At 38.2% G+C, this 23734-nt stretch overlaps 1 protein-coding gene and 1 non-coding gene across 7 annotated transcripts in view; one reads left to right on the top strand and one right to left on the bottom strand.

Annotated features, from left to right (window-relative positions):
• CERKL (ceramide kinase like) overlaps nt 1-23734 on the bottom strand; it is a 102844-nt gene that overhangs the window by 13143 nt on the left and 65967 nt on the right. For 5 of the 6 annotated variants that reach the window (XM_045841632.1, XM_045841937.1, XM_045841563.1 and 2 more), the window contains exons 3-10: nt 21022-21153; nt 13826-13889; nt 7916-8058; nt 2268-2342; nt 1319-1496; nt 1179-1238; nt 588-613; nt 387-495 (exon numbers count right to left, since the gene is read on the bottom strand). In XM_045841632.1, the coding sequence (XP_045697588.1) occupies nt 387-495; nt 588-613; nt 1179-1238; nt 1319-1496; nt 2268-2342; nt 7916-8058; nt 13826-13889; nt 21022-21153 (787 nt within the window). The remainder of the gene's footprint in view (nt 1-386; nt 496-587; nt 614-1178; nt 1239-1318; nt 1497-2267; nt 2343-7915; nt 8059-13825; nt 13890-21021; nt 21154-23734) is intronic. The other variant, XM_045841694.1, reaches the window with a different exon arrangement.
• On the top strand, nt 4486-4699 carry LOC123814380. The gene has a single exon (XR_006784893.1). It is a non-coding gene; the product is annotated as a small nucleolar RNA U3 (small nucleolar RNA).

Genomic DNA, 23734 nt, shown 5'->3' with positions numbered 1-23734 from the left:
ATGCTAAGAATATTTCCATCTTCACTAAAACTGGAAACCAGATTAAATATAATATTCTGAACTAGTAAATAAATATAAATAAATAAAGCAAACAAAGTGATATAAAATAACATAGTAACATCATGTCAATAAAACTCAAGGAACATTATTTTACCCTCAGTGATATTAAAAAATCAGAGAGACTGTCTGATCATCTTTTCAGTTTAACAGTTGTTCTAAACCTACTCTAATGACAAATTCCTTAAAATCACTAGTAATACACAGTCAAGGATAGAATAACTCTTCATAATATTCTAGCTTGCCAAGAGTTGGGGGGAAGGGGTAGTTTGTAAGAAAATTGTAGTGTACAGAAAAGTATCAATGATTCAATAAAAACGCGTACTCACCTGGTATTAGGTGCCAACCCTCCAGGTGCCACGGAACACAGGCAAGGAATGGCCATAATGCTGACATTCAGGAACTGCCCCTGGATCACGTGCCACCGAGCATCACCATCTGCAGGCAATGACAGTGACTGGTTACCTTCCGCACCAGAGTGAACGCCAGCAGAACCTGGCTGGATCTCTAGGAGGTACTTTCAGACTCACCAGATTTGGGAGAACCCTGTGCCCTCCTAAAAATAAGAAAACAAAGAAAAAATAGCATGTATTAAATATGAGAAAATCACAGAATCCTGTATTACATGTTAAATATTTTCTGACATTAGACAATAAGTAAAAATATGTGAACAATTCCATTACTAAATTATCTTGCGTTGATTCACTCACAGGTAGTATTACCAGTAAAAAAAAAAATGACTTTATTTTAAAAGACTGCAGTACTTCCTTTGGGCGACCTTGATTAATGTTTGTATTCCACACTCAATTGAAACTCTCATGAAGACAGAAACTATGGATTTTGTTTACTTGTCTGATTTTTGGCTCCTGTATCCAAAGTGCTTGGAATGCATTAGGCACTCACTACACAGCTGTTGGACGGAGAGGATGGATGGTTGTTTCAGAAGACAGAAACCAAACTATAGGCCGGCTAGTATCTGCAGGACCCCGCATTCTGTATTATTCACTAGTCTGTCAGAAAATCAACCAAATATCACAAGCCTAATAAATTGTTGATGTCAAACTATTTTATGCTTCAAAGAAAGACACAGGTGTAGATAGTACTTTGAGCTGTTTACTTACCTTTCTTGCAAATCTGGAGAGCTGTTCAATGGTAAAAAAGATATTTCACAGTCCTCTGGCCTAAAACACAATGAAATCGATCATTGACAGTCACTGATTCTGGGATAGAAAATTCTTGGTTTAAGAAAAAAAAGGCTTACTTAAGTTTTGCCAGTGCCTTAATTACAGCAAAATCCCTCCGTTGGTTAGGGGACATCCATCGATGTTTTTCTGCCAGAGCCAAAGTTCTTCCACCAAAGCCAAACATGGCTGAGAAGCCAAAGCGAAGAAGCCTGCCAGCGGTGCTGAAGGTGCAGACGTCGACCGGCTGCACGTGCCCTTGAGGGTTACATTAAGTGTCAGTCAGGCAGCGAGTGCGCAGCAGCGCCAGTTGTCAAAATGGCAAACCCAGAAAAGAAGAGCATGTTTATTTACTTATAGAAGACCTCAAGCTACTTTATAACATAATGAATATTTTTGTTTTCTCTTCATCTCTCTTTACTTACAACTACCGCAATTGCTATTTGCAACTTTTTCAGGTACTAAGGGAGGATTTTGCAGCTTATAGCTAAGTCATATAAAACATGGTTAGCAAGTGATGTTGTAGTACATATGCAGAGTAAACTTAGATTTAACAGTAGTTTTGCACTGCATTTGAGTTTATATGCTTTCATCAATTGGGATAATAAAAGGTCTAGCAGATGTGCACTGGCTAAAAAGTGTTACCAGGTGCTTTTTTTTTTCTTTTAATAACATAATCCCAGCCCTGGAGTCTTGGTACTGTCAAACAGTACTACTTATACAGTGTGCATAGATTTTCTTGACCTGGTTATAAAACTGGGAACTTAAACATCATTGTAACAGTTTTTCTATCAAGATTATAGCATAGCTTCATTTACTACTCTTTCTAGCATCTGTATTATGAAAAGATAGGCAACCCAAACATGGAAGCTTTGCCTAATTGAGTTTTGAGTTTAAGCAAACATTTCTCTGCTTGGAGAGACAAAGAACCTGCCTTTCCTCAGGCAAGTCTGCCACAAATAAAATAGCCTTCTTTATATTAATATAAAAACTTCCTTATAAAACAAACCTCTTTGAAATAATTCTTACCCATTATAATGTGCAAAGTTGCAGTTACCACGTGAGCGATTCCATGAAGAGAATGGGCCAGTACGTTAGTAGAGCCTGCCAAATCAAGTTTAAAACATGTACTATCCATGCAGCATATGTCTTAAATTAGCCATTTGCTCCTACTTTATACAATGCCATTATGCAATATTCAGATGATAAATTAATGGAAATTTATGTTTACATGCACAGCTTAGATGCACATCAAATGGTTACTGAATGATTGTTTAATCTTCAAACAGCTTAAAAATTAGAAAATCATTTATGGTATCTTCTTACAGCTTTTTCTATCATGAATGTCTATTTTCTACCAAAAACTACTAGCCATATCAAAGTCTACTCCTTCCAACTTTAATAAGTGGGCTTCTAACTTCTGTGCTAAAAGAAGCACCAAACAGCAGAAGGGTGTCTCTGGAGAGCAGAGACAAAGGCACAAATACATAAATAATGAAAATCCAAATAATAACTAAGGAAAATATACAAAATCACTACACAGTACAGAAGACAAGCTTTAAATACATTTACTGAATCTTAGAGGTAAGCTCTCACCCAAACAGGGATTCCTTTATTATCTGACATATGGTATCCTAAGTGAAGAAATTATTTAATTCCATGGCATATGCCATGGTGTGAAAATCTGTATTGAGACATTAAAGATTTCTGTTATGATTTTCATAAGCATCAGGATGCAAAAACTTAAAATCCACATGAATTTTTCCCACCTACAGAAGAAAAGGCTCTCTCAAGTCGGCCCCTATAACATTTATGTCTCTGAGATCTTGGGGTAAAGGTCTGGTTCTGAGGGCACGTGCCATCGCCAGGAAGTAATAAGGGTTTCAAATTAAGAAGCTACAAGTTTTCTTCAATGACAGAATACGAGAAAGAAATCCAGTAATCACTGAGGGCTGTGAAAGTGTAGATGTTTTATGTACCATGACTTTGAAGGCAAAGACTTGTCTTGTGAACCAGGAACATTCCTGTGGGAGCATACGTCAGCCTCTGCAGTAGCCTCACTGTGAACCGATGTGGGCTTGGGTTGCTCAGTTGGAGAAGTGGAGGTAACTCAGACTGTATCAACCAAGACCGTTATTAAAATAATAATAGTCATTAGGGATCTGCCTAAGCATGAATGACTTCCAGACCTCTAGCAATAGCAATGCAAAGAAAAGTCCACCTTAACCAATTGGCAAGCTGGTTCCAAATGCTTGATCAAAAGGGAAGTTAGGCTGTGACCCCTGTTACCCAGAATATAGCCCAGAGTCCAGCAGCAATGACAATACCTGGATGCTTAAAAAGACCGACTCTCAAGCCCCACTCTGGACCTACCGAGTCAGAGTCTGCATTGTGTAAGATGCTCAGGTGATGTGCATACACATTAACCTGGAGAGGCACTCTTCTAGAATCCATGGTCCAGGGAGCAACCTTGGGAGCTTATTAAAAAGACAAATTCTGGGTCCCACCTATAACCTATGGAAATGGAATGTCTGTGAGTAAGGCCCAGGTAGGTGTTTCTGTTTTAGCAAGTCCTCAAGGTGATTTCCATGAACCCTAAGGTTTGAGGACAAGGGGCCCCAGAAACCTGTTACTCTGTGGATACTTAGTCCTTTACCCAGGACTAAGATACCCGAGTCCTTTCTGATAATCCTTTGACCCTCTACAGCCTGCCTCCTGGCTATCTAACTGCTAATTAATCTGGTCTGGGGAGGTGGGGGGAGGAAACAAATCAATGCATTTTTCTTCCCAGTCAGATTTATGGTAAAGGTTTTGGAGGGGGCTATATAATTAGAGTGAGATATTTAGGATTATCAATGGATTACAGTACTCCATGAAACCCATTTCCTCCATTACCATGGTTAATTAGGAATGGCCATAAAAGCATTCCTCTAGAAAGGTTATTAAAAAGCATAATGTAATATTGTCATGTGCAATAGAGAATGACACATATCATGACTCAAAAAAATAAAGACTGTTTATTCCCTGTGAGTCTGAAGTATGCAAAGCGTGCCCAAACACAAGTGCTTTTAGAATGCCACAGATCACTTTGTTACTTTCATGTCTTCTCAGGCTTTGCAACTTGCAACTTTTCCTTAATTCCATACAACTTGACAGTTATGACAGGCAAGACCAGACGTCAGAAAATTATTTTAGTCATTTTCTACTCTAATTAAGTTGTACCTTAATCCTTAAGAATGATATTTTAAAGACTATACTTTCAGGGATCATTTCTATAGTTCGTTACTAGAGAAGTTCCTCTGAATGTGAAGAGCACCCAAAACCACGAGGAGGAGGCACAGCATTCTCTCCTGAGTGTGAAGCTGGCTTTTGGTGCTGCTTTTGCAACTGCCAATAGCTACTGATGACAGTTCTTCTCTTCCTTTGGAGGAGTAAGAGGGAGAGAACACAGTCTGAGTGGTAAAAAAAAAAAAGGTATTTTAGGTTCTAAATTAAAAAGAAATAATATTGTAGTAAGTATGTAAAGTACCAGTTGGGTCCTCGAAATATCAGGGGAGACATTTTGTAAAGCGTATGATAGCCTAACCACTATGCTGTACACCTGAAACTAACCAAAAGATACTGACTGTAAACTAATTAAAATATTTTTTAAAAAATTAAAGAATAAATAAATGACATCCAGTGGGGGGGGGCAGAAAATCTCATGAGGAAAGTGGATATAAAATTGTAAGATGAGAGACTGCTCTATATTTTTATTTGGATAATCTAAAAGATAGAGTATAATTTCCTGAAACAAGGTATGATCTATCTTAAAAATGCCTACAAGCTGAAAGAACACACTGCTCACATAAATAACTATGTAATTTTAGCATTCGCACAAAAGCTATAAATGTTCTACCTCAAGGTAAACATTTTAATTAGCCTGCAAAGCGATTTTTCTGAACACTGCCAGTGACTTTGCTCACTCAGAACCACATTCCTACACTGCAAAAATGCGACAAACACAGAGTAAGAACAGAAGTAGCTGGCTGCATAAAGCTTGACTGAGACAAGTACCAGGCAGAAGCCACAGAGGCAAAAAGAAAGAAAAAAAAATTGTCCTTGGAAGTGCAAGCACTTCTGCAGAACAATTAACTTAATTAACCAGACACCATGAATATTCATAAGCCGTTAATGTCTCCCACATCTAAACAGATAAATGTGATGTAATGACTTCCTAGTCAAGCATATCTAAAATTCTCATGAAGACTGCACCTACACTTTGGTTCTATGCCCGAAATATCATAGAAATTAACAGTCCCATGGCAATATTTTATTTTCCTCAAATTAATTGGAAAGCATGAATTTATTTATGTGAACTCTATAGGAATATATGGTTTGCAGGATCAGTATGTAGATTAAGCCTTGTTTTACAACAACTGGATTGCTTTTTTAAAATTTTTATGTCCTCTCAGGCTTTTTTCTCTATCCTCTCCCCCAACCCACACCCCGCACACCCTTTAATCTGAATCTCTGTATAGTTCCTTAGCACCAGTTCCCATAGCAACAAACACCACTGCTAATGGCCAGCAGTTCAAATATAGGCTTCTCCACATCTGATCCATTTGAGTCTGACCATAATTCAGCAGCTTAGTCTGCTGGCTCAGTGTAGTAATTTACTAAACACTATCCCTCTGGGTGTCTCTCTCCAGGAGGCAAATGGCTTCAAAGGCAAACTGTCTTCTATGTTCAGTTTAGAAACTTCCTGCCTAGCTCTTGTTCTCACTAGTAGGCATAGAGCCCTCATGTTAAATACAGCCTGCACACGACTTCCTCCGCCTGTTTGATGGAATCCATAAGCTGGAGCTCCTAGACAGCGACCAGAGTTCTGGCAACAGGCTGGATCTTCTAAACAATAGTTACGTTATTTAGTTGGCTTTTCTACATATCCACTGTATATAGAAAATGCTTTCAAAATCAGAGATACACTTAAGTACATAAAACTTGATGCCGCTTCTTTATAAAATCTAAGTTGCATATTAACAAGATAAGCATAGCCACCAGTTTTTCCAGCTAACTATTCACTTTATATCAAATGTGTACTTGTGGGGACACCCATCTTGCCACTTTTAATGCTCAGGAGTTCATGCATGACCTCAGGAGTAATGAAGAAAGCTGGTGACCCAAGCGCAGCCACTGTGCACGGAGGAAATACTGACACGTTCCACTGTTATAGACAGAGCCACTAAAATGGCACAAAATGACCTTTTTGGTCAGAGTGACTGGCCCCAAATGCATCTTTTATTTTTCCTTTGAGTTGAGGTTATCTTATTCTTTTCTACTTCAAGACCACCACAGGTTTTTCTCCATATGCCTCACAATCATCAGGGTATATCTGAATATCCTTGTAAATTCTTGTTTCTATGACAGACTTTATGCTCTGAAAGAACATCTGTATGTCTTTTGTTCTTTGTCAACACTAAGTATACTGAAATTGACACTAAATGAATGTGATTATCAAAAAAATAAAACTGACTTTTTTCAATCATGTGCATTATTTTCATAGGAAATAACAGTTCTGCTTTTCTTTAGAGATAAGGTCTGATTTTTTTTAACGAAAAGAAACAATCACTGCCCTTCACTATTGTTTGTTTACATAGTAATTTTGGAGAAGTGACCCATATAGCATCATGAACTTGCAGAAGATGTTCTCCTCCCTTCTGGAGGCCTGTGTACTCCAGCTGTTCCCCCTGCCTCTGACCCCGGTGTTCTCCTGCTCCCTTCCCCTATATCACCAGTCTTCCCAGCAGGCTGCTCCCTCACCCTGAGCCTCCCATTGTTCTCACTGTTTATGGACCACCACTCCGACAGACTCCTTCCTGTGGAATCCAGGAGCCACCACAGTTTGGGCCTCCTTTGGCATTCTTGACACTTGACAAAGGGGCCGTTTTCTACTCCTCAGCACTCCTCGGTTTTGCCTTGGTATTTATTACTTTTGCAGGCAAACAAAAAACAAAAGAAAAACAAAACCAAAAAAACTCATTCTCCTTTTTTCGGGCCAGATCCTATCGACCCATTTTCAGGCTTCATTCAACTGTTACTTACTCTATAACATCGTCTCTACATCCATTCACTTAATTAAACTTAATGATCGAGCGTTCACTGTGTCACATTGCATTCTAATTGCTGGGGAGACAGCAGTCAGAATAAATCCCTCGGTGTTTTCAGGGTTATCTGCTTATACTTTGACTACGGGGATTACCAGATTTTTACCTCATATGATATTATAAGCAGTTTGACCAGAATGGTCCTGTTTTGAAATTCCATTATCTGGGACTGTATGGTCATCAGACCTTTATATGGAAAGGTAGGGCAATAATAATATCATTTACTGATTTGTTCACCATGTATAAGACCCTCTGCACATGCCACCTAATTCAGCACTACAATAGTCTTGTAACTAGGTGATCACTACGTGGGTTATCTCCCTTTCATGGATTAGGAAAATGAGGCTCAAAGAAATGAAATAAAGTATGCAAGTCTCACACTTGCTAGTGGAGATGCCAAGCTCGGGTCTTTCAGGCTCAAAGTCTATGCATTTAACTCTGTTACACTGTCTGGGCTAAGACGTAAAACAGGGAATGACAGGATGATAGAAGGAGAGGTTCCATTTGGCACATCCCTGGCCACTCCCTTGCCTGCTGGTATTATGCCGAGGGGGACCTGTGCCCGGACAGGAGTCAGGATGCTGTCTGCTTCCGTGCCCGTGCTCTTCTGGGCTCTGAGAAGTAAAGCGTGGGCTACTTCACTGGCAGAGCCATCTCCCCCAACACAGACAACACTGGAAAACAAGAAATCAGGTAAAACAATGCAAAACTTCAAAGTAACTGATAATAATTCATGAGATCTAGTCTTCAAATTATTGTCATATATTCTATTTTTTAAAGAGTTTATTTATTTAAAGAGAGGGGAAGGGAAGGGAAGGAGAAAGAGAGGGAGAGCAACATCAATGTGTGGTTGCCTCTTGTGTGCCCTCTACTGGGGACCTGGCCTGCAACCCAGGCATGTGCCCTGACTAGGGATCAAACCAGTGACCCTTTGGTCTGCGGGCTGTGACTCAATCCACTGAGCCACACCAGCTGAGGCAAATCTCATGTATTCTGTGTACATGATTACTACACATTCAAACACTTTAGCATGTGTGAGTGGATCCGAAGGCACTAGCACTGCACTGGTAAAGTTTACTCCATGAATGTAATACCTGGATAAATTTAAGTGGGTGAAGGAAGAGGTATTAGAACATTAGAAGATGTGAATTTATATCTGACCTGCCTTTTGCTCTACTACTATCTAAAAACATAATATTTTCATTTTGTTTATGTTAATAATAGTGAGGTGCAATTCATTTCACTAATGCAAACAAAAAGTCATAAAATCCTGCTAATTTTCAACATAGCCCTGAACAGTCAGCAATAAAAGTCATGTAAAATATGAGGCTGTAACTTAAGAAACTGCTAATTATCATTAGTATATGTGTGTAGTAATCACAAACCTGAACTGGTTTTCATCTCCTGGACGTCACTGCTATTTGGTGATTCTAAAACCAGCGTTACTATCCTCTGACCCTAGTCGGTACTGCTAATCTTTTTTAAGATTTCATGATAAGTAAGCAACAAGGGTGTGGAAGTGGGGCTCCAGAAAAGTAGTATATAAGATATCAGTCACTTGTTTCATAATCATTTGTACTTAAAAGATTCAAAATACCCTTAGGTGAGTAGCAAAATCACTTCAACTTTCACAAAAGGATGATTTTGTTACTGAAAGCAGGTGTCACCACCCTAAGTGGACAGGGACAGAGCAAGAACGGAAGAGTCTGTTCAGTCTACGGGAGAGGCACCTCAGTGCCAGCCCACTCACATCTGTCAGAGGCAGGCCTCCCAGGGCCACATCTTCTGTTGTTTTTCTAGAGAAGCCACAAATTCTGATTTCAGGCTGGATCTCCTAATCTGTAAATACTAGCATTATATGTACTGAAAAACTCTATGTGCCAAACAAAAGAACATGTGGGCCATAATCATCAGGGGTTACTGGCTCCCTAGGTTCCAGAGGTTTGTGAATCAGAGGCTAAGGGAACTTTTTCCATCACCTCCCTTCACCTTGTTCTCAGCCTGACAGCCCTTGCACCTGGCTGAGGTTTAGCCCCATGGCTGCACATAGCCTGAGTGATCCAGCTCCACTCCAGATAGAAGAGGCTCCAGGATATACAGTATGACCCAGGCCATTTGTGGCTTGGGTGTTATTTTATTTCTGAACTGATTCCATGGATTCACATTGTGGCCACTGATTCAGCAAATAGTGATTATATCTACTAAGGGCCAGTTTTATGTCAGATGATACACTGGCTCCTTTCTATTAAATTCTCAGAATTCTGAAAGGTAGGCATTAGCCTCATCTTTATAAATGGGAAAGCCAAGGTTTGATTTGACTCTTATTCATATGATTTTAAAGATCTCTGTGATCAAATTTTCAAACATTCTATAAACTTAATTACAATTTCTAGATCCATGCCTTCTACCTGCTGAGGTGCATGTGGTCCAAAAGGAGCACATAAAGTCATCATACAAAGCATCTAACTTAGTAGCAAAGATCTTGACTCTTCCATGTACCATGCATGGCAACAGCTTCCCTCTGGAATTCTGCATCCAGTTACAGTACCATGTACCTACTAATGCATGGCTAGAATTAGTAGACATGGCCTTTCTGTGAACAGGCTCTGCTACAAAAACCTTTGAAATGTTATGATAACAACAAGCTGTGATAAGTATTTTGAAACTATAACAAATGATAATTACAATAATAAAGTAACCTTTAGTGAACAATTACTATGTACAGGGCACTGTTCTCAGCACTCACCATGCATTAATTAATTTAACTTGAACAATTACTGTATGCAACAGACATATGTTTACATTCAAGTTACAGGTTAGGAAACTAAGGCACTAAAAGATTAAGTAACTATTCCTACATCATACCATAGTAAGTCACAGAATGAGGATTTGAAACAAGACAATTTGGTCTTGGAGACTGCACTCTGATTCCAGATATTATTTGCCTTTCCTATATGCAAAAATTTAGTGAATATAGCCTTATGAGAGCCTTACTATTTTAAAAATCAGTTTACCAGTGTAACTTATATGGAATTAAATGAATTAGGAAGATATATATTTATTTATGTTGATTATTACTACATCATTAGGATCATCTCCAGATGTAGTTACTTGACCTAAGGAGTATACTTAATACAAACATATCACAAGAGTCTGGGTACTACAAGAAAAGGGGAAAAATATGAACCTTTTATAATGTTATTTTAACCACACTTAAGAGTTACCCTAAAGCATAAATCATAGAGTTACTAATATTTTCCATGTAGCATGTCTTATGTTTTTAGAATAAGTAAATTTCTTCTTTCCATGGCCCCAAGTAGAATGATTCTGTCTAGAAAAGTACAAGCGGAAGCTAATATCTTTTTTCTCTTTATAAAATGTAAAAAGAAAAATTTTAAATGGATGTTTGTGTATTTGTCTATCAACCAATGCCATCTTTGTCATGTTTAATATATTACTGAATTTTTCATTTAAACTTTTTGGGAACAGAGATAGTTTTCTCTCATCTTAGTGATACAGATACCATGGTCAATATATGAAAATGTTAATGTTAGCCAAATAATGTCTAAATTATAGTGGGTCTAGTTAATGGTGAAATTAACAAAAGAAAAAATGTGTAATTCAATAAATTAAAATAAAAAAACACCACAATACAAAATTGGAAAATATCAGTATAATTATAATTGCCTAAGAGCTATAGATTGGCTTAAGCATTTTCACACATATACACTCAACTGTTACTGCTTCAAGTCTTTTCTTTGCCTTTACAAAACTTCCTGCTCATGCCCAGTATAAACAGAGGCCGACATAGACACTGACGGTTCCTAAAACTGTAGCAATGGGTTTGAGTGTTCGCCAGAACACATGGGTTGCACACCAGCTGTCATGAGTGCTGACACACTGTGCCTGTTGGCTTTAGAAAGATGTCACGATGTGTCTTCACTGAAACATGGAACTCAGGAATCTTAGCAAATAACATTTCTTAAACAGTACTTACCACATCATTTTTGCTTTGCTGAATAATATACATAGAATCTTTCTACGATCTTAACCTTTCTGTGTCCAAAAACCTTTAGGTGATTTCCTAATCACTCCCTACCAATAGCTCCTCTAGAGTCAGGCAGAGATGCTTCACACTCTTTCATGAAGGAATGATAATCCCCGTCTCATCAAAATTCCATAGAATATTGAAGTTACCTTATCCCATCTTTGAATCTTTTATATATATTCTTCAAAAAGTGCTCTTATATAGATAGCCCTGGCTGGGTGGCTCAGTTGCTTGGAGTATCATCCCATACAATCAAAATTTGAAGGCTCAATTCCCATTCAAGGAACATACATAGGTTTCAGGTTTGATCCCATCAGGGTGCGTACAGGAGGCAACCAATTGATGTTTCTCTCTCTCAGTGATGTGTGTGTGTGTCTCTCTCCCCCACCAGCTCTCAACTCAATAAACATCCTCAGGTGACGATTAAAAAAAAAAACACCTCCTACATAGCCTCTCTTTGAACAGGTTCAGGAAGAGGAAAATCGGGAATGTAGGGTACTCCCATTTTCAAAGAGTTACACTCATTAGAAAATTGTTCTTTAAAAGTACCTAAACAAACTGTTTCCATTGCTCTCATATACATATCTATGTAATTCTAAGCAGTATGAATTAAAATTACCATTTTATTAAGATCCCAGTCACCATACCAGTTCCTAATGAAAAAGCTGAACCCAAGGAAATAAGCTGTTTAAAGGATCTTAGAAAATAGATAACTTTCAATAAAAATTTTATATTATGATAAATCATAAATCAGTATTGTGGAGTTAAAAGCAGTTCATTACTGGAATAAATTCATATAATGGTTAGGCCAAATTATTTGCTTTAAAAAGTGTGGGTATTAACTGGAGGATCTCTATATGTGTTTAGATCACATTGCAAAATAACAACACCTGTCATGTGAAATAGACAAGGACTAGGTTGGTTCAGGTAAAGAAGAAAATACCATACTGCACTTGAGCGACAACGGTCCTTCGTCACTCCGCAAAGTTCTTCCCAGTCCTTGCAAAGCATAATTACTGATGGAACTTATTACAGATGCCACATATAGCAGAACACTTCATAATGCTGAAGGGTAAAACCAGGTCTAATACCTATGCTATCTGTTATTATTCATATAATCGTGTTTTGAAGCAACATTTTTATTTGAAATGTAGCCACACTTACATATACTCAGAGGCTGTGTTTCAAGACTATGCAGCACATTAAGGTTATATAGTTAGTGGGCATGATTCCCCCTATTACTTTTCTTAAATTATATTCTTGCAAGATAATTTCCTAAATGGAGCTTATTAATTAATCTCTCTAGCTCTAAGTATAAATTTCTCTCATAGTCTCATCCTCAATATTTATATAATATTGCTACCGAGACTTACTCCTCTTCTCTATTAAATTACTTTTTGAAAAATAATTTACTTACCAAACATTTTTACCCAAACTATTAAGCACTTTGAAAAACAACCCTTCTGACACTCCATTCTGGTCAGGCTGCTTTCCTCCCTTAACCATCTAATGGCTCCCTTAACCGTCTAATGGCTCTTTGAGAAGAGTAAAGCCTTTCACTTTGGTTGAACAACCCAACTGCCCTTCCTGATATTATGACTCTTTTGTTGTCCCCTTGCACATTACCATGGCATACAAATTATTCACATATTTGCCACCTTTCAAAACTCTGAAATGCACAACTTTGCAAAAAAAATTCCCCAAAAGAATGTTTTTGTTTTATACACCAATCCTGCATTTTAACAAATTAATTCACCTAATTTAAAAAAAAAAGGCTATTAAAGTATATGTCACTTGTGTTGTTTCTAATGTTTGCATTTCAGTGAACAATTTCTACACACTCCAGCAGCAATATTGCAAGCGACAGTTTCCCATGCCTACTGTGAATGACACACTTATTGGGTAGCCACAAAATTAGAGAAGATAATTAAAATTAATGGCTTGTGTTCATTCTGAAAATAATATATTTGTTTTTATAAAATATTTACCCTCAATCAATTGCAATCAAATAACTAGTGGGTTGCTATTAACACTCTCAATAGATTTGCAAGAGGGGACCAATGCTTTTCTAGATACTCCCAGGGTTAAAGCCAAGGACTCAGGACGATGGATGCAATGCATGCACATTAGGTGAGTATAGGCTGGTACACTGTGGTTTCCCAGGGCTTATCATTAAATTTCTCCTTCTGCTTTCCTATACCTGATCTTGAGAAGTGGATGACTGTCATTAATTGATTATCCTTAATTGTTAGTACACAGATATGAAAGAGAGCCTAATTACATACATCACAAATACTGAAAAATTTTAAGTCCCAAATATATAGCTAAAAGCTAATGAAAACATTTAATAACATTAAGCTCTATGACAAATATAGATTAATAATATGACCTACCCATCAAATTCCTGCAGTTCGCACTCCTTTAGCAATGACAGAGCATGCCCTTCATATTCTGTTACTATTTTAAAAAATAAATAAAAACAAACATAAAAAGTGACAGTTTTAAACAACGATCTGTATTTTTTAACTTGGTCTGGCAAAATAATATGAAAAACATATGGTCAGGTCATAAAACAACATTTATTCTTAAATATTTATATTTTAATCATGAGAAAGAGAATTCAGAGTTACTTGCCTGATGTGTTTTACAGCCTTATGTAAAAGAGGGTCATATATTTGCTCCAACTACATAAGTCATTTGGGGATATCCCACACAGAACAGTTGGGTAATTTATCTTGGTGTCTGTCCATTTAGCATTCCCTAAATAAGATACATTTCTTTAAAATCAGAAGCCTAAGAGCAGGAGTATTTTGAAAATAAGGCATATTGGCTGGCATCAAGCAGCCAATGTTAAATTGCTTTGGCAACCTTACATGAATAAATTAGTTGAAAGGTTAGTGTAAGATTTACATACTGGAAGAATGTGTATCTGGAACTGCTAGACTACAAGGAGGAGGAGTTGGATGTGAAAATATAAAGCAAAGCCAACACCAACCACAACAGATCCGATGCCGAGGAGGGTGGCACAGGCCCACCAGAGCTGGATCCTCCAAGGATATGAATCTGTCACTCCCTATCGCTGTCTCTACAGTTATGATGCCCTATGCAGTATTGTAAATGCCAGTGAAGACAGGATAAACTGGCACACTGCAGATGGTACCAAGCATCCCAGCCACATTTAGCATTTTCCAGGGCAGCCCTGCCAGAAGAGACAGCCCAGCTGTATCCACCCATCAAAGATTCTGCTGACTGACATGACATTGCAGATGGATTTTTTGTGTAAGAATGTGCATCATTATATGCAAGATTACATTAATCTTTCATGCCTGTCTGTCCCTGGTGCCAGCATGGTTCAAGCTTTTCCTGCAATGTTTTTAGATATTGTTAAAAATTATTAGTCTTTTTAATAAGACTAATAATTTTAGTCTTATTAGTGTCTAAAAGAATCATTCTGTATCCAGCAGCATTACTTTGTAATTCTCCCATAGCTTATTCAAATGTGTTATATTCGCATGAATAAAACTTCTCTATGACATTCCACTAAAAAGAAGGCTACAAGCTTGGAAGTTTAAGTTATCATAAACGATTTCATATTGATCATTTATTCATAACCACAGTAAGTAGTTGTAACCTTAAATGCAAAATAATAAAATATTTACATACACACATTAAAAATAATTAAGAATATTATGATGAAATAGTTATGCTGAGAATCAGTTTATCAAGCCTTACTTTATACTAAAGCTTACTTTGGAAAAGCTTTTCAAACACAACCTATATTTTAAAGCTACAAAATTAGCTTTAAAATTATGTCATGGCTGAATGCCCTTTTTATTTAGGTAAAATATGAAGTAATAGTTCATTTTTTCTTTTTATCTTGCAGGTGGAATTTGATTATACACTGACAGAAATTACCCAAGAAGAATAATTTTTAAGTGACATTGTATATAAGTAAAATCACACAGCTGGAAGAAAGAGACAGAAAAGATAAAAAAAAAAAACGATCACAATATATGAGGACAAAATGAATAAAATCTTTGACCTCAGGGAGTTTGCATTTTGGAGAAAGACAATGTACACTAATTTTTAAAAAATATAATATTAAGTAGTAATAAGTGATTATAAAGAAAAATAATGGAGGGTGAAATGAGACAGTAATCTGGACTACTATTTAGAAAGAGTAGGAGTCAAAATATGTATTTAGATGGGATACTATGGGCTCTGGAATCGGAAAAAGCCAGATCCAAACCATGCTGCTCCGAATGAACACAGAGAGTGGACCACTGGGCAAAGGCGCTTCCACAAGGTTTCTAGCCTCCTCTTTCATCTGTCCCTTTCCAACAAGGCTCATCCCCTACACCCCCTTCTACTCAGGAAATTCAGAGTCTCTGTCATTTCCCCGTCTTCAAATATGGTTTTCACTGCTGGGATCCCCCACCCTTACCTTCAGTTCAAATATTACTTCCCCAGGTTGACAAAGCTGGAAGAGAGTAATGCCTTGAGGTTGATATTGAATGTTGATGAGAAAATGGGCTGAAGTAAAATCAAGCAATTTCATTGGGATTTAAGGAAACCTTTTTGGTCTTGTGATAAAATTACATAATTGGATTGAATGATGAGATGTCATTTTCTTTCCTGTCTCATAGGTGCTTCAAACTTAGTAAACTAAAAAAGGAATCCATCATATTCAGCTTTAAATATATTTTTTCTCAACTATATTGTTCTGTTTGTGTTCCATAATGTACTCCCCATTGCCCGAGACAGGGAAATGACTTCTTCCTAGATTATCCCCTCCACTTTCCACAACCACTACATGGTTAAGGTCAGTTGCTTCTGGCTTTAATTATGCTGCAGCATCCCAACATTCCTCAAGCCAATGCCCTATATGTAGTCACCACCGTCTTTAGTGTGTAGACGGCAACAGCCTCTTCTCCTGGCTCTCTGCAGCCTTTTTCCCACTCTAGCTGGAATGACTTTTCTCAAACATATACTTAATTATATTACTTCCCAACATAAACTCCATTCATGACTCTCCACTGTCCCCAGAGATAAAGTTCCAAATTCCTAACTGGCATCTGATTATTAGAAATGGGATTGGCCATTTACATTCACAACTATTTAAAGGATAATGAAAAGAACTCTTCACCTAGAATCTTCTCTCTCATTAGCTGGCTATGATACAAGAATATCTACTACCCAAAATTTTAGTCAGAAGCAGCTAAAGTAGAAATGAGTAAACGCCTCAGAATGATAACATCTTTTGTGACTCAGTTTTCTTAATATTGCCTCATTTTCTACTGGGTGATATAAGGAATAACAAGAGGCATCTCCAAAGAAGGGACAGTTTCAGTCAGAGATACACAGAGTCAAAGGGAAAAAATTCAAAGAGGAGAGTCAGTAAAAGTCAGACACAAGGAGGGAGAAAGAAGAAAGTGACAATAAACTTTACTTTCTTGACAATTCTGCTCAGAGCCAGACAGGAAATAAGAATTATCTGGTGACCAACTGGGCACTCCCATGGGCCCTGAGCTGGCAAAGATCAAGGCTGCATTCAGAGAAGTATCTTTGACCACAGTAATGACAATGAGCATGACGCAGGTTAGCAGTCCTTTGTTAATACAGAGATTGGCTGAAGGGGATAGAATTGCCTGTCATGAACAAGGGAGATCAAGGATAGTTTCTGTATCTCTTTTCAAATATCTCAGTGACTCTTATACAGAAGATGGGACACATTTATTTCATTTATTATGTATTATCACAAAAGATAACACTGACTCTAGTAGACAAAAGTAACAAGGAGGCACATGTCAGCTCACAAATTCTCCAAGTTATGCAGTTTATGCCTTGCACGAAGGCATTGGGCCAAGGAGGCAGGTGGGCTTGCAATCCAGCCATACACCTTCTCAACCTGCTGGGAGATCTTAGCTAGACCAGCCCAGCAGGGCACCTTTTTGTAAGTCAGCACAAAGAATGTATTCTTTTTTAATCTGCACAAAAACACAGGGACCCTGAAATTTCAGATAAGACTGTCCGTCAGCACTGTCCACTAATGGCACACACTGACTCCGTCACAGGGTGCCAGGCCAAGGCTGGGTGCTCATCCCTGAGGAAGGTCACACCCCTGCACTCTACCTCCTGGGGGAAACTGAACCAGAGGGGCTCCATGTCCTTTCCAGTTTGATTTCTCTGCTGCCTTGACTTTGTCACTTTATTAATCTTGGAATTATCCTATGAATTTAGGATCTCTCAAAATTCCTCCTCCCTTTAACGTTCTGATTCCTAAAGTCTTCTCTGCTTTGGCAGGAAGAGAAAGAAATGGTATCATATGCCAACCCAGGCTTGCCACTCATGGTTGTCTTTGATACCAAGTTGTTAGGCAAAATAATCCAGTTCTTTCCAGCTTCTTCCAGAAGTTTTTCTGAACCATTATGAGATAAGAGACTGCACTGGTGATGGGAGTAAGCAACATTAGTTCATCTCTTTCTAAAGATGCTGACATGCATTCAGACACAGTTGGGGTTTCAGCACAGGCACAATGAAAGGAGAAAGTGTATTTGTATGAATGAGATGAGATGTTTAAAAGAAATTCATAGAAAAAACTATAATGAATATATCTAGCCATAATTTTTCAAATCCTGCCTTTGTATAGCACTATCTTCTAATGAATTAATCATTACATAGAATGTATTATGTAATTCAAATTCCATTTGGACTCAGCAATGTCCACAAGATACACTGAAATAATAATAATCACACTGGACATGCAGAAAGTATATGCTCTTTCTGCTTTACTTGAAGATAATTATTCTTTCAAATGAAGTGTGAATTGAATCTTACAATTACATGATTTTGTGAAACTGAAATGCACAGCATTAGGACATTTCTACAGCACTTCATAATATAAAGGGCAGTTTCAAATATATTACCTTATTCAAGGTACAAAACTATACCCTGAAAATACACAAGAGGATTCTAAGACTTTTCAAGTACCCATGTGTTTATTCAGTCTTTCACACAAAATACAAAACATTTTTATATAAATATTTAGCATATATATAAATGAATGATGCAATTTTATAATTTTGCCTGTAGGAGGAGTGTTAGGCAACTAATAATTAGGTGTTCTGCACAAATGTGTAGACTAAATTTGCTTCATGTAATATTCTAATTTTATTTTACATCAAACTAAACAATATGTAATAACATTAACAAACTTAGGGGAGAGAAAGCCCTAGAACATCACATTTGTCTCTCCACTACAACAGTTTAAAGGAGGAAACCACATTCCTATCGTTAGCTCTGCCTTAGGTCAGACTTCTGTACCAGTTTCCATTCCTCATGTCTGTCTCTCCTCCTGTCTGCTCCCTATTCTGCTGGCAGAATCCTTTCTGCTACACCAGATTGCAACACTATGATAAAAAGTTTATACCAGCTCCAGTTCAATGCCTGATGACCAAACTTCTGAGTGTAGCATAAAGATCCATCCGTCATCTGGATTCAGACTTCCTCTAGTGTACACTGCTGGGAGCCTTTCTGGAAGCCCATCTACCCATTTTTTTCTCCCTACTAGAATCTGGATTCAGCTCGGTATTCTCAGCCTAAAGGAAAAGGGGGGTACCACCTTCAGTCTATGGGAAGGTTATGGACAGTTGAGAGTGATTGCTCCAGGGTGGGCATACACACTCTATGTCAAACTAAAAGGAAGACATTCGAATCCTTGTTCAAGATTAAAGCATGGTGGATCTCTCACATACATATTTATTCAAATACATATTGTGAGATATATTCAAATTTCACCCTACTACATTTGAATAAAGAAAAATTCAATCCACAAGCAATAATTTTATGATGGTGGAAAAGACCAGATTTAAGGTGAAGTCAAAACTGGAAGGTAGAGCAAAAGAACACCCAAGATATCGTGGTTACAACACACACGCACACCCTACTGGTATGTGCTGGTTGGCTTGCCTTCCTCCCCTCACTTTCCTTCTGCTGCGTATGCTCTGAAAACCATCATTTGTGTCCTCTGACACCTGAGAGCTGCCCAGTTCAAATACTTTGAGCCTTCTGATAAAAATTAATATCACCCTTTCAGACTCCATAGCTCTTTTATGTTATCCCAATTATATTTCTTTTAAATATCTATTTGAGTCCCTAATAAACTACAGGTCACTCAAGAACAGGTAGTAGAGCTTATTCATCTTGCATTCTGTGTGGTGTTTAACACAAATCATTCAACAAGAGCTTCTTGAACTGAATAACATATACTAATATCCATGTAAAACTGGATATTAAATTAAAACAAAATGAAACAAAAACAAAATAACTGAGTTTGCCAGTAGGTTTACTCCACTGTTAATTGTCTCATCGTAATATGAATTTCAAACTCGTCCTTCGGCCAGTCTTTGAACACCTTCAGTGGGAAGGAATGACAGATCTGGACGGTTTCTTTTTCTTACAAATCACCTAAACCAAGAGCCACAAAGAGGAAAGGCTAACTCCTACACTACGATTTTATTTTAATTCAGAAATTCCCTTGTGTTTTTTATGGTAGCTTCTCTTGAACTTCCCTTGTCGTAGATAGATGCCTTTTCGGGTGGCTGACATTACCACGATGATTGCCTTTTCTCTCACTTCTAGAAACTTCCTTCTACCTGATTCATGAAGTCATGGGGTGCGGGCTTCACTAACCTTACTAACACTGTGAGACCCCTTTCCTGTGGCTGCAGCTGAGCGAAGCCAGGGGCTCTGGGCCCCATCTCCAGAAGTTTGTGCCTGGGACGCGGAAATCCCACACGCACTCTGGCCTCATCTCCTGAGTGGGCTTATTACTCAGTGCTCTTCATAAATTAAAATGTGTTATAAATTCTGTGTAGCAAAGCTACACAGAGATAAAACCAGAAAAACTGAGGTGTGATTACTAATAGCGTCAACCCTCTTTCTCAGGCCATCCTCCCTGTGGGAAAAATAATCTTGTCTCAAAAAAACAAAGATATTTGGTCACCAAATTCACAAGTTGAAAATTATTTTACTGACGTTCTTCCTATTCAGAAGTAGCAAATTTCTATTTTCCTGGGCACAAACCTAAGCATCTTTCTTATTTAAGACAATGGATTTAAGCTTCTGGCCTCTCTCAATTCCTCTAAAACCAGCAGTTCATTGCTTAGTTTTGACCTAACCAGCAGGGGTCAGAGTCAGAACAAAAACCACCTAATGAAGGATTCCATGGAAAGGCATTAAACACGTAAATGAGCAAAAATCAACTGCTTGCCAAACTGCAGAAATCACGTGTAAACAGCAAACATGTCAATAAAAATATTGAAAAGTGTATCGCTCCCTTTACAGTGATACCTAATAATTTTTAAAGTCTGGCAAATGTTTTAAAGAGAAAATACTAATGTTTTAATAAAAATATCACAAAAGGAAAAAATAATTAAATTTATAACCCTGAAGCTGGCTGTGGCAGAGGTTATAGAAGCACTTAAAAAAGCATTTGGTGTTTCTATAGTGTCCTAAATTTAAATTCAGGTTATTTTGCGTCCTTATACTTTTTTTTTAATGGCAAAATTAGATTCTGAAAATGACTTACTTGTTACATCAGTCTTTATTCCTGCAATCTTCAAGAGTGGTTCAACCTTCTCATAATAGACCTGGGTAGCTTCTTTTTTGTGGCTTTGGGGGTTAAGAAGTATTTTTAATGACTTTGGTCTGTTTGAAAAACCTAGAGGCAAGCAAAAAGACAAAGTTATAGTCTCTGCCAGCATTTTTAAATTCCCTTTAAAACCATATACTAAGTTCAATTAGAATGTTATATGGCTATTTAAATAGTATTTGTTACTTTTATTTGAAATTCTTACGAGTTTTCCTAAAAATGGCATTAGATTTAAACATTTACATTTCCTAGTAGTGAAATAGGAATATTCCTCTTAACATAAATTATGAGTTATAACAAAGCATTTAATTTATGAAGGAAGATGTGAATAAAATAAACTTTGTGAATATTAGGCAATGTTTTTATATATTTACCAAATCACAAATGATATATCAAATCTTCCTTTAGCATTTGTTTCTGGGGAGAAAAGCAAAGGGCTGTAACAAATAGAAAAGTCTGCTTCCTCTCCTTGGATAAATTTGCTCATAACTGGAACAAGGCATTCTGGTGACCTCAGGGCTAGCCAGGCCTGACCTGTGGGGTGGAGGAGAGCATGCAGGGCTGGGTCAGGGCCAGGAGCCAGAGCAATGCATGCTGGGAGCTAAAAAGAGAGCTTAGGTCGAGGTTCAAGCCTGACAAGGGGCCGGGGGAGAAGGACTCTTCCCGGGGGAACTGGGATAGCAACCCCTCAGCGGGGATTCGATGATAGTGCTGCCTCACAGTTGGGGCTGAGATTTGATACTACAATTTTCTGGGCTCACAAGATGTTTATCCTTTAGAACCCAGTTGGAGCAGGTGCAAGCAAATCTTCTGTCGTTAGGAAGGGGCAGGAGGGACAGAGGAGCCAAAAGAAAGCTGATGACCAGTTCCTGGTAAGTTGCTGTCACAAGGCCAGGAGTCAAGGTTAAAAAAGCAGTTATTAAAGCCCATTTTTAGTAAAGCTATTACTAAAGTCAAATGAAAAATGTTCACTATACCAAAGTCAGTGCTTCAAGTAGAGAAAATTTTTCATTTCTCATCTTATTTGACATAATTAAATCTTTCAATAGTGCATACCGTTTTGAATTCAGGGAGAGCTGGGATGAGGAAGTAGCCAAATCTTGCTGAACTCCCTACCTGCTCTGTAATTGCCCCTGGGGGTCCCTTTTATGGTGAGAGGCCTCTAGCAGTCTCCTAATCACCCAGTCCCAAAACCTCAAAGTCATGGGCAATTCCTTTCTTCTTTTTCAACACCAGCATTCAAATGAGTGCCCAGGTTCAGGAGATGGTAACTACTTCCTCCCATTCCTCCCGCCCCTCCTGGCTGTCACCCTCTGGCTAGTGTTCCCCAGACACAGCACAGGAACTTTGGTGTTCTCCTTCCATCCCAGCTCTGACCAGCCCTGCGTTGTTCCAAAGGCACCATGGCTCACCGCTGCCTGCAGAGCAAGCCCAAACCCTCAAAATGACATTCATCGCCCTCCCTATACAATCTCCTACCCACTGTCTCTCCTCTCACACATGTTGAGAAACATTTATTGAGCATTTGTGCCGAGTGCTGGGAGGAGGGGCAAAGCAATTAAGATATGATTCACGCTTTAAATTTAGGAAGAAGACCTACCCACAAACAGATGCGGCACAAGACAGAATGGACTTGTTAAAAGAGTCACACAGTGCCATGGGGGCATGTGAGAGCAGGGTGGTTAGTTCCTATTAAGGATCTGGAAAAGGCTTCCTGGAGAAGGGATCATTGGAGTGTGGTTCTTGGCTCATGCTGTTTTCACTACTTAAAATTCCCTCCTTCCTCACACCTCACCTTTTATCCCTTAGCAAAAGAGCAGGGGTGGGACAATGGAGGAAATTCTAAGCAGTGCAGCCAGCACAGCAAATGCACAAAGCTAAGTGAGTGCAGAAGTGTTTCGTTCCCTTCCAGCTTCTGCATCATGCCTTGGAGCCACGTATTTGCCAAATACCAGGTATTCCAGGCCTTCCTTTGTTCAGAGGGTTTTTCCTTTCCACTCCACCTTATCACTATTTCTCTAAAAGTTTCTACCACTTTTTCAAAGCTCACTTCAAATACCACTTTCTCACTGACACCCTTCCCAATCACCAAAAGAAGTCACCTCTCTGGCTCCTCACTCCCACTTTTCTCTATGAGCCTCTATTAACTATTTTTATAACACTTATACAAAACATTCTGATGAAATATCCACAATCTCACCTCCAGACTCCCACTGGCCAAACCTGGACAACACAAAATGGAATTAAGACAGTAATATATTATACTAAGGGGAGAAGGGAAAATGCTGTCTTATAGTAGAATGACAACTAATAAATATGGGAGAACTTACAGTTAGAAAATAATTGTTTTTAACCACCAAAATAACAATGATTCAGACAAGAATCAGCAATGGATACTAAAACCATCAGTGACAGCCAGCGGGGGAACAAAATATTTACTTATTCTTAAACCCTGTCCCTCTTTATTGTTCTCATTACAGAGGGTAAAAATGTCCCATTTACAGTGAGGAAAGCTAATAGACATCACCTTGGTTGAGTGGTCAAAATTTACAACACCCTTAACGGTACAAACAGATACATGTGCCTCACGATACGCAACACACAGCCCCGAGAACACACCACCACTTCTGCGGTACTCCTGCCCAAAATG

Source organism: Phyllostomus hastatus, unplaced genomic scaffold, assembly GCF_019186645.2.
Source record: "Phyllostomus hastatus isolate PE091 unplaced genomic scaffold, TTU_PhHast_1.1 phas_contig_1, whole genome shotgun sequence".
Taxonomy (NCBI): Eukaryota; Metazoa; Chordata; class Mammalia; order Chiroptera; family Phyllostomidae; genus Phyllostomus; species Phyllostomus hastatus.
The sequence above is the reverse complement of the archived record's forward strand: the minus strand, read 5'-3'. Positions and strand labels throughout refer to the sequence as shown.